Source organism: Octopus sinensis, linkage group LG6 (genome assembly GCF_006345805.1).
Source record: "Octopus sinensis linkage group LG6, ASM634580v1, whole genome shotgun sequence".
Classification (NCBI taxonomy): Eukaryota; Metazoa; Mollusca; class Cephalopoda; order Octopoda; family Octopodidae; genus Octopus; species Octopus sinensis.
The window spans coordinates 19,625,122-19,637,570 of NC_043002.1; the positions used below are offsets into that span (position 1 = coordinate 19,625,122).

The window sequence follows — 12,449 nt, forward strand, 5'->3', positions numbered from 1 at the left end:
AAGACCTTTGGCATTCTGTTGTGCTTGAGAAGAAGACCCATCAAGCCAAGTGAAATTGCAGTCATGGCAGATACCAGTGTCACACAAATGGCACCCATGCTGGTGGCACGTAAAAGCACCCGTTACACTATCAGAATGGTTGGCATTAGGAAGGACATCCAGCTATAGAAACCATGCCAAATCAGACTGGAGTCTGGTGCTGCCCCTCAGCTTGCCAGCCCTGGTCAAATAGTCCAACCCATGCTAGCATGGACAATGGACACTAAATGATGATGATGATGATATTTATATTACATATACATGCAGGTGGCATGTCCATGCAGGTGGCACATCCGTGCAGATAGCATGTAAAAAGCCGTACAGGTGGCACGTATAAAGCACCCACTACACTCTCGGATTTGTTGGTGTTAGGAAGGGCATCAAGCTGCAGAAACTCTGCCGGATCAAGACTGGAGCCTGGTGCAGCCATCTGGTTGCCAGCCCTCAGTCAAAACCGTTCAACCCATGCTAGCATGGAAAACGGATGTTAAACAATGATGATGATGCACATATACACACACACATTCATACATAGACATGAATGTATATAAAGCATATGTACATATGTATACATGTGCATGTATTACAGACATGACTGTATTCAAGTTTGACTTTTTTTTATCAAGGATTTTTTATATTTATTTATTTGTCCTTTATGTTCAGTTTGAAACAATGGTGTTCCTAAAATTTGTCTGTTTCAAGATTTTCATAATCCCACCAGTGTTAATGAACAAATGGATTTAGAAGAAAATATTAAGCTAAAGTTTTATTTTTGTAAATTAGGCATGAGGCTATTCATATCCGCCTTTTTTTTTTACTTAATTCAAACTTTAGATGAAAAGATGAAGGTAAAGTCAAACTAGGCTGGATTTGAACTCAAAACGAAAGAGTCATAACTAAATATCACATGATCTAACAATTCTGCCATCTCATAATAATTCTAATAATTATCAGATTAAATAATGAGGTATTCAAATTTACAATAAACATTAACATATTTTGTTTGTTTCTGTTAGCATCAAATCAGCTGTGAATCGGTAGATCTACAATCAAGACATTCCAACCATGGCTACTTCATTTTCTTTTCAGTTGATAAAGTGTGATTTGAGGGAGAATTAGCTGCTATTAAAAACTCTCAGTTTCTTTTATTGGTGTGAGTATATTCAAGTAGAAATATATTCATACATTACAAGTGTATGTGTGCATGCACAGCACCACACACACACACACACACACACACACACACACACAAGCTTTTACACATGTTCCCAGCCACTCTCACCTATACAGAAAAAACAAAGAAATGCCCTACTTTCTTTTTAAAACAACTTGTTTTCCTTCTCAGCTACCTGAAACAGTTACTATTCATTATTAACAAGCAACACCAAAAATTACACACCCTCTATAATTTTCTTAAAACCTAAGGCAACTCCTAAATATTTACACAATAGAATGAACAAAAGTCACATTTACAATATGACTTTTTCCCACTAAGTTATCATTACAAGAACAGAAACATTGTTTGGAACTGCAACAATGGATTTCTACAAATGGTGGGGTAATAGTATTAAGATATTGTTGGCAGTAGCTGATAGAACCAGTAGACCTGGACAAAATGCCTTGTGGTGTTTCATCATCATCATCATCATCATCATCGTTTAGCGTCCGTTTTCCATGCTAGCATGGGTTGGACGGTTCAACTGGGGTCTGTGAAGCCAGAAGGCTTTATCAGGCCCAGTCAGATCTGGCAGTGTTTCTACGGCTGGATGCCCTTCCTAATGCCAACCACTCCGTAAGTGTAGTGGGTGCTTTTTACGTGTCACCCGCACAGGTGCCAGACAGAGCTGGCAAACGGCCACGAACGGATGGTGCTTTTTATGTGCCACCGGCACGGGGGCCAGGTGAGGCTGGCAACGGACACGAACGGATGGTGCTTTTTACGTGCCACCGGCATGAGGCCAGTCGGGGCGGTGCTCTTACATGCCACCGGCACTGGTAACACATCTGCAATTTCCATTGATCGATTTCGATTCTGATCCTCACTTGCCTCAACAGGTCTTCACAAGTAGAGTTTTGTGTCCCAAGAAGGGAAGGTATGCATACGTAGGCTGGCTCCATCCCATGTAGAAGGCCACAGGTTATGGACTCACTTGTCCTGCCGGGTCTTCTCGCACACAGCACACTTCCAGAGGTCTCGGTCTCTAGTCATTTCCTCAGTGAGACCTAAAGTTTGAAGGTCGTGCTTCACCACCTCGTCCCAGATTTTCCTGGGTCTGCCTCTTCCGCAGGTTCCCTCAACCACTAGGGTGTGGCACTTTTTCACACAACTGTCTTCATCCATTCTCGCCACATGACCATACCAGCGCAAACGTCTCTCTTGCACACCACAACTGATGCTTCTTAGGTCCAGCTTTTCTCTCAAGGTACTTACAATCTGCCAAGGGCATCCTGTCTTGAATTCCTCCGTTATTGCCTGGAGGACTATGATAAATAGGAGGGGGCTGAGGACTGAGCCTTGGTGGACCCCTACCTCTACCCGGAATTCTTCACTGTACTCGTTGCCAACCCTTACCTTACTAGCAGCGTCCCTATACATGGCCCGCACAGCTCTCACTAACCATTCATCTATCCCTAGTTTCCTCATTGACCACCAGATAAGGGATCGGGGGACCCTGTCGAAGGCTTTCTCCATGTCAACAAAAGCCAGGTACAGGGGCTTATCTTTGGCTAGGTATTTCTCCTGCAGCTGCCTTACCAGGAATATAGCATCAGTGGTACTTTTCCCTGGCACAAACCCAAACTGCATCTCATCTAAACTAACTCTCTCTCTAATTAGTTGGGCTATGACCCTCTCCGTAACCTTCATCACCTGATCCAACAGCTTGATACCTCTGTAGTTATTTGTATCTAGGGCGTCACCTTTACCTTTGTAGCAGTTGACTATTATGCTGCTACACCAGTCATTGGGTATGACTCCTTTGTGTATCACCTGATTAACTATACGGGTGACTAGGCTATAGCCGACACTACCAGACATTTTGAGCATCTCTGCAGTGATTCCTGATGGGCCTGGGGCTTTCCCTGTCTTCATGCTTCTAATTGCCTTAGCTACCACGGAACTATCAACTCGGATAGCTGGTCCCTCTGTTGGGTCAACATTCGGCAGACTCTCTTTATCCCATTCATTTTCTTTATTCAGCAACCTTTCATAGTGGCGTTTCCAAACCTCTCTCTTTGTTTAGTTACATCAATTTAACCCTTTAGCATTCAGATGTAATGTTTATTTATTCACACTGTTTTGGATTAACCCTTTCGTTACCATATATATTTTGAGATGCTCTGTTTCTTTCAATTAATTTTAAATAAAACAAAGTATTTAGTAAAATAACTTAGTTATCATTCAGCTAGGGTTAAGAGCATAAATTGTGACTAAAGTTTGATGGAAGATTTTAATTCAAAACTTATAAAAACAAAGCATTTGTACTAGAGCCAGAGGCAGTTCAGCCAGGTTGGTATTGAAAGGGTTAATCATGCATCATCTTGTAGCGTCAAGATTTTGATGATGTGGTTGTTTATTTTTACAATGACATTGTAGAGTAAGTGTGAGAAGCCTGATATGACCAGTTTGAACATAAAACAGGTAGAATATTTGGGATGGATATAACTGGTTTAAGTACTAAAGGGCTAAAGTTTGAATTTAAATCACAGAAATTAATTTTGCCTTGTTTTCATAGGCCTCACAAAATAAGTATAACTCAATAGATTTAATCCTTCAACCAGTTTAACACCACTATATGGATTTTGGTTATCTTTATCAAATTCCACCAGATTGCAAATATTTGGTTCAGGGCTCCAGCAAGTCAAAGGATAATCTTAGAGTTATAGTTCTTCACCTCTCCCTCCAGAAGTCTTGGAAGTGGATGAGTGCCACAAAATACTCATGGCTGCTACATGCTCATCTCCTCTGAATAAACCAACAAAACGAATTTAATCAGCCATGATTCCGTTGAAATACTTAATCTTGTGACTATTTTAGAAAACATACTATTGTTGCAATGTTGGCAAAGGTTGACAGCAGAATCAGTAGAGCTGCTAAACAAAATCTCCAGTGGTATTTAGATAGTTACATTCCTTTATCCCATCAAGGATGTTTTGGGCTTTCATCCTTCTGGAGTCTATAAAATAGTTACTAGAGGCAATTCAATCAACCAACCTGCTTCTGTCACTCATAAAAATATATTTGTGGCATTGAATCTAATTTAGAAAATATTACTGCTTTAATGACAAACCTATAATGGTGAATGGTAGATCAGTAAAGCACTGGGGAAAATGCCATAGAGTATTTACTTAAGACTCTTTACCATGCTGTGTTCAAGTCCCACAAAACTCAACTTTCTGTTCATCTCTCTAGGAGTAAGTACTATGGCAAGATCTAGGACTCATAGGGCCAGTTACTCATTTCTGTGGTCATAACATTTCCAACACCTGTCTATCACAGGGTTACTAATTTTTAGCTGGACTGAAGCAATATGAAATGAAGCATTTTGCTTGAGAACGCAATGCAGTGCTCAGTCCAGGAACTGAAACCATGATCTTGAGAGCGCAACACTGTAACCATTAGTTCATCTACCTTCATACTATAAGCACAAGTTATTTATTGACTACACCCTTACTCTATATGTAGGTAGTGGGTAGTGATTTTCTTCACTACTTCAGGGAGTGACAACCCTGTCTGACATGAGTCCCAGGCTCAGCTAGCTCCAGCTGACAGTACCCGGTATGGGACCCTATCCAGGGTTACGGAAGGAGACAACCTTCAAAGAAATCCGGAGTGGAGCCCCGTAGGCAGGTTAGTGTTCGACTCAACACTCTTCTGGCAGCTCCTGCAACCAAGCTAGTGCCAAACGTAATGCTCTGCACTCCTTTGGACTACGTCAGCAAGGTCGAGGAAGGAATCCTGACGATTGGGCTACCTAGGATTTTCTTACATCTAGCCCAGGCCTGCGCAAAACTGGAGAGGACATGAAATGTAAAAACCAGACTGGATTAATTTATGTGCAACTCCATTGTCTCCCAAGACAAAAGGATGCCAACAACTCTAAATATTTTGTATCCTTATTAGGTGATATCCTTATTGAGTAAGTGTAAGTTTCTATCTAAAGTCTATTGAATAATTTCTATTCCCAATTCTTTACTGCTCACTCATTGAATTCATGAGAAAGGTATGAAATCTACCCCATTTAATTTTGCATCTCCCACATAAATGAAATTTTAATCAGCATTATTATCATAGAAATAATACCAAATCACATTTTCATCATTACCATCACTATTAACATCTGTTTTCCATGCTGGTATGTGTTGGGTGGTTTGACAGGAGCTGGAAAACCAGAACACTGCACCAAACTCTATTTGCTTGCTTTGGCATAGTTTCTACAGCTAGATACTCTTCCCGACTTAAACCACTTTACAGACTGCTTTTTAGGTAGCACCAGCAAGGTCACCAAATAATTTGCAAGGCAAGATCCTTCAACTGATCATCTAAAAATACACACACACATCGGATAGGAGGAACTAAGGATTTTTTAACTGCTAGCCACACACAGTAATCATGGCTAGAAGGTCTTTCATGATATATCTATCACTAGTAAAGCAGCAAAGAAGGCTATACATGGTCGCTGGAACTGCTAGAACTAGCAGCCAAATTTTCTTCAGACTCCACTACCTTAAAAAAAAGTAATAATACATTAAAGAGAGTATTCCAAGATGAGCTATGCCTGAAAACTAGATGGTATATTCATAGCTGAAATATCTTTGACTCTAAGTCAACTGTGCCCAGAATAAACAACAACAAATGTAATCTGTATTAAGATTTGAACACATATCTATGCCCCTTAATCTCACAACAGTTTCAAAGTTAACACTCATATTTCTGTTGTTTTAATCCTCAGATCAAATTTGAAATAAGTTTCAGTTAATTACTCTTCATTATCAACAATATTACCGTCACATACACACACACGTAAACTACAAGGTTAAAAAATCTTTCTAATATAGGCACAAACTAGAAATTATAGGAGGGTGGTAGTTGATTATATTGTCTCCAGTATTTGATCGATATTTATTTTATCGATCCTAAAAAAAAAAAAAAGGAGAAGTTGGGCTAGACGTGATTTGAACTCACATTGTAAAGATCCAGAAAAAGTACCGCAAAACATTTTGTTTGATGCTAAGGCTTTTTATATATAACCCACAACCTGATGATTAAGAGATTAGTATCACGTTTAATGATGCTACTGAATTTAGAGATAAGTGCAACTTTTATCAACCTTGGATATTTGAGAAGACATCATTATTACCGGCAGTTGATTAAATATCTAAATGTCTTACTTAGATTCGTCGTTAAAGTTGTATCGTGCCTAGCCATGTTCTTTGTGTGTTTGAATGAGACAAAGTGTGTGTGTATGTGTGTGTACTGAGAGCTCAATTAAGTGTACGTGATGCATAGGGAGGGTATAATATTCTACTTACCCTGACGTCAATTAATCTATGGGTAATCGGAATAAATTCATTTAAAGACAAATAACCGTCTTCATCAAAGTCATATTGGTCGAACAACGTCAGTCCCGCCTCGCCTACGCTGCCCAGAAGTTCTTGCTTGGCATTTTCGTAGTTCAATTTCTCAATTGATTTCTTGTACAAAATAGCAACTACAGCAACAATGATGCTCAACCAAAACAACCAGGATTTCATATACTTCATGCAGTTAAAAAATTTCATTTTTATTTTTGAATCGCCAGTTTTTTTGCCTTTCTTATTTTGCATTCGTTGGTCTTTCGTGACATCATTGCGGTTCGAACTCGAGTTGGTATTTACATCTCTAGAAAAGTTATCGGAATTCCGATGAGAAGAAGAAGCAGCTTCCTTTGATTTCTTCGGTGAACTCTTGTTTGTCTGTCGGTTCCTTGATTCAGGATATTTAGGACTCGGTGGAATCGTCTTATTGCCTAACTTGGCAGGAGACCGCGTAACGACGGAACCAGAAGGCCCCGTCGTACTGGCCATCGTTAACTTCGCCAATACACTCAACTGGCGCACCTCTTACATTATATACTCACGCCAAGTATCGGAATTTTTAACACTGCGAAATAACAGCATAATAATTAGAAATAAATAAACAAATTAAAACGGTGACTAGGAAGATACAGTGGAGGTTAAAGTGGGGGCGGAGACAGTGGGGAGAGAGAGAAGGGGGAAAAGAAGACAGAGTGAGTGAGAAAACAAGAGAAAGAAAAGGATAAAACTAGAGAAAAGGAAGAAGATGAGTGTTAGAGAGAATAACTGATAACATAGAGAGAGGAAATGATATTTCTCATTTCCTCTCTCTCTATGTTATGGCAAATGCAATGGGCAAATAACTCTAACAACAAAATTTTGGCTTACTTCTCTCTATGTGATATAATAACAATGAAATTATTGTAGACAGTGCTCAGGTGCACATATGTCGTTACTAAGGCCAAATAACGCCCTGATCGAGTAGACTTATGATCGAAAGCATTCTAGCTGTGACTATCCCATCTCGTTTCCCAGAAACAATGCACCCTGAACTATATCATCTAGGCGGTACGTTGCTAGTTAGGAGATTTAGCTGCTATTTCTAGTAGTTCGAGCGTCCAAGCCGCCTCTGATTTATTTATGTGGTTTGTCATTTATGCATAAGTACACGTAACGAAGTATGTATGCGCTTAAATATGAATATACATACATGCATATCCCATGGGGGGTTGCATTTACAACCCCTATCTCAATTTGTATATATATATATATATATAATTATATATATATATATATATCAAAAATAAGCAACAAGAATGAATCCGGTAATTTAGTACAATTGTTTCATACTACAACATTTTATTAAAAGCTGTAAATATTACAGCAGATTTAAGATGCCGAGTTATCTTCAGCTAATTTTATATAGGTTTTCCAATAAAGTTCTCAGATCAATTAATAACATGAATCTAAATTGTTATATATATATATATATATATATATATATATATATATACAGACAAACGGTTGGAGGATGCCCGAGAACCTACCAGACACACACAGACAGACAGAACGGATTTTATATAATATATATACATATATATATATATATCCTATTGCGCTCAAATTTGATACGTACATACCGACGGTATCAAGGCGTGTATAAGTCTTGAAAAAATTACAAAAATCAATTCCAGGTTGGAATGCTATCGATACTACGCGTACGCGAGTAAAATGCACTTGCAGTTTGCGCAAAAAATGCCGGCTGGCTTGAAATAATGCCACAAAATGCAGTATATTTGAGAGACCGAAAAAGTTAGATGCAAAAGAGATATTTTCTCCAAACTTGGCATGAAGGAAGGAAAGACTATTTGGTTTCGCAAGAAGTTTTTTTTTTTTTTTGCTTTAACTTCGTTTAACAAAACCAAAAATTTTATTGAAATAAAGGCATACTTAATTATTTTTTAATGAAAAGAAAACACTGATGTTTGTGTTCTCCAAGTCAACAGCCTTATCATTACTGGTACTTTAAACTCTTCGGTTGCATATTTGTGTGAATAAAATAGTTTTTCTTTGGAAAAAAGTCTATCTTTATTTCTTCTTTTGCTGGTGTCTCAAATGTAGGTTAAATCCGTGTTTCTCAAGGGGGAGGCCTATGGGATGATCGGACAAGTTGTTTTGAGAAAATTTGGTTTAAATATTTGACAACTGAGCACCGTCCATTAGATGAGGGGCGTTTTGCACGTATATATATATATATATATATATATATATATATAGATATATATATAGTATATAGATAGATATATATAGATAGATAGATAGAGAAGATAGATAGATAGAGAGATAGATAGATAGATAGATAGATAGATATAGATAGATAGATAGATAGATAGATAGACAGACAGATAGACAGACAGACAGACAGACAAATAGGTAGATAATGAGAAGTTTTGTTCACTTGTGACCTAAACGAATAGGTACGCTGACTCAATGTTATGGTTGGTCGTCCTCTAGGTTCCAAGCTCACAGGTGAGGCTGGATCTAGGGATCTGCATTAGGGTTCCGTTATAGCAGGTATATATTGTATTAGAGAAAAAAAGCAACCAAAGCAGAACGAGCATCTCAAGTGATTTAGAATAATTTAATTAAGGTGAGATTTACCTTACCTTAATTAAATTATTCTAAATTACTTGAGATACTCGTTCTGCCTTGGTTTTGCTTTTACCTCTTATATATATATATATATATATATATATATATATATATATTCTTGTACTTGTTTCAGTCGTTTGACTGCGGCCATGCTGGAGCACCGCCTTTACTCGAGCAAATCGACTTATTCTTTGGAAGCTTAGTCTATCGGTCTCTTTTGCCGAATCGCTAAGTAATGGGGATGTAAACACACCAGCATCGGTTGTCAAGCGATGTTGGTGGGGGGGGACAAACACAGACACACACATATATATATATATATATACATATATATACGACGAGCTTCTTTCAGTTTCCGTCTACCAAATCCACTCACAAGGCTTTGGTCGGCCCGAGGCTATAGTAGAAGACACTTGCCCAAGGTGTCACGCAGTGGGACTGAACCCAGAACTATGTGGTTGGTAAGCAAGCTACTTACCACAATAATAATAATAATAATAAATGCCCTGATGCAGTACCAGGCAGTGGCTCTCGTGGCTTCTGATCTTAACTGATTGGAAGTGTTATCATGTACATTGTTTTGTCTTGGTATAAAAGATGGGCTACAGCAAATATTCTGCTCAATACCACAGATTTGCTTGTCAGTTGTTTGACCTTAACCAGTTGAGCATGTCCCTTGGTGGCTGACGATATGTGCATCTCTGATCACGAGCAGAAGTAGTGGGGGAGCATCATAGCCATGTGTTGAGAGGGATTCTTTGGGGTTTGAATAATTCACCTCTGGAAACATGGGTGTTTCGTTCAACGTCCTTAAACAACCCTTATTCAGGGACCTTTTGAGCGGGATGGGTTACTCGATCTGAAGAAAATTCTAACTGGGCTCCACCTGCAAGGTTATGTGCTGTTTATCTTGATATGAGATCACCATGTCGCGCACATATGGTTGTGATGCATGTGCCTGGTGTACCCTTATCAGACAGGTAGTCATGATGGGTATACTGGGCTTCGTATATTTTACCCCAGTGTCACTTTGATGGCATGCTCTGCTCGCTCACTCAATAATAATAATAATAATAATAATAGTTGTTGTTGTTGGTATCCTTTTTGTCTCGGGAGATAATGGAGTTGCGCATAAAATAATCTAGTCCGGCTTTTACATTTCATGTCCTAATACATTTCCTGTTGTGGCTGTGTAGTCCTATCTTGGACAAACACTCCCTTTGGCAGGTGCCGCAAATGTAGCGAAGACTTTGCCTGGCTGGTTGTAATGTCATAGTTTCTTGTTGACGTCTTTTCTTGTCTTTTCATTTCTCCTCTCTCCCTCTGTCACTCCTTTGTGTTCCCTCTTTTACGGTACGTCGCCAATCTGCATGGTTGCTGGCAACTGCTTCCCATTTGTTAATATTGATGCCACAGGCCTTCATGTCCCTTTTGCAAACATCCTTGTATCGTAAGGACGGTCTTCCCACAGACCTAGTGCCCCTAGCAAGCTCTCCGTAGAGTATGTCCTTGGGGATTCTGCCATCTTCCATACGGCTAACATGTCCAAGCCATCTCATACGTCTTTGTGTGAGGCGTGCAATCATGCTTGGTATTCCTGCTTGCTTGAGGACATCTTTGTTGGTGACATGACTCTGCCATTTGATGCCAGGGATTTTCCGGAGGCAGCGCAGGTGAAAGATATTTAGGCGACGCTCTTGGCGTGTGTACGGCGTCCAAGTTTCACTTCCATGCTAAGTACACATGCCTGGTAAATCTTCATTTTTGTGGTCTTGGTCAGCTTGTTGTTGTCCCATGCCCGTTTGGAGAGTTTGGCCATCACAGCAGCAGCCTTGCCAATGCGTATGTTGAGCTCGGCATCAGGGGATAGGTTGTAGGTGACGGTAGAGCAAGATAGGTAAACTGCTCCACCTCCTGTAGTCTGTGGTCTCCAATATGTATGTTTGGGATGTCCGATGTAGCTTGATCCATGATGTTGGTCTTCTTGAGGCTGATAACTAAGCCAAAGTCGCTACATGCTTGCTCAAAACAGTTGATGAACCTTTGCAGGGCTTTATCAGGGTAATAAAGATTTTCGAAATTTATACTACTAGTGGCCTAGCGTGTAGACAAATTAGTCATAGACTATATATATATATATATATATATATATATATATATATTATATATATATAATATATATATATATATAATTTTAATCCAAACGGGAAAACAAAAAAACAACAACAATGGAACAATTACAGTATTATTATTAATAGGCGCTCAGGAAATGGAAGCAGGAAGGTATGACGTTTCGAGCGGAGCTCTTCGTCGGAAACATAAAGAAGAAAAGAGAGAGGAAAGAAAGATCCCAAAGCGGGCAACAGGGAGAGAGAAAAAAAAAACGACTGGTGTTTACGAGTTACACATGGTGAAAGGCGGAAGTTTACGATAACAAGAGCAAAGTAGGTTTTTAAAGCCAAAAGAGTGGAGACAAGGTTGGTAACGCAACAGATGTGTGTGTATGTGGAGTGTGTGCGTGTGCGTGTGTGTATGTGTGTGTGTGAGCGAGATAAAAAAACAAAAAATATATGTATGTGTTAGTGTGTGCGTCTGTGTGTAGGCGTGTGAGGTAGGGCGAGACAATGGTAGGCAAGCAGACAGTGGTCAGTAGTAAGAAAAAGAAGGAAAGAGGAAGGGAGGGAGGGGAAGGGGTGGGGGCGTATGTAGCGTGCCAGCGTGTGTTGAGTAGTAGTGTGTGTGTGTGTCCAGTGTCGTGGTAGTATTAATGGCGAGTAGATTGAATGTGTGTAAGAGTAATGTATATATTTAAGCAATGTATGTATATGTGTGCGCGCGTGTGTAACAAAAAAGGGGGGGTTAAGGAAAAAGGACTACAGCTGAGGGGAAGATGGAAGAGTGGTCCCGCGGAGACGGGCGTGGGGAAACCCAACGACAAGCGACGGTCCCAGGAACGAGCGGGAGGTCTCGTCGGGTCCAAGAGCGAGGTGCATGCGGCGCGTATGCGTGCGCGAACCGGCGCAAGCGCGTGTGTGCGCGCGCCTGCGACTATGCGCGTAAGTATGTATGTGTGTGGATGTGTGAGTGTGTCTGTGTGTATGTCTGGGTGTCAGTGTGTCCGATGAATGTATGTGAGTATGTGTGTATATATGTGTGCATAGATGTATGTCCGTGTGTGTGTGTGTATGTGTATGAGTGTGTAT

At 39.8% G+C, this 12,449-nt stretch overlaps 1 protein-coding gene across 1 annotated transcript in view; it reads right to left on the bottom strand.

Annotated features, from left to right (window-relative positions):
* LOC115212895 (selenoprotein N-like) overlaps positions 1-7,374 on the bottom strand; it is a 30,237-nt gene extending 22,863 nt beyond the window's left edge. Inside the window, exon 1 of the mRNA XM_029781692.2 lies at positions 6,571-7,374. Coding sequence (XP_029637552.1) covers positions 6,571-7,104 — 534 coding nt within the window. The 5' untranslated portion in view covers positions 7,105-7,374. The remainder of the gene's footprint in view (positions 1-6,570) is intronic.
* Positions 7,375-12,449: the final 5,075 nt, after the last annotated feature.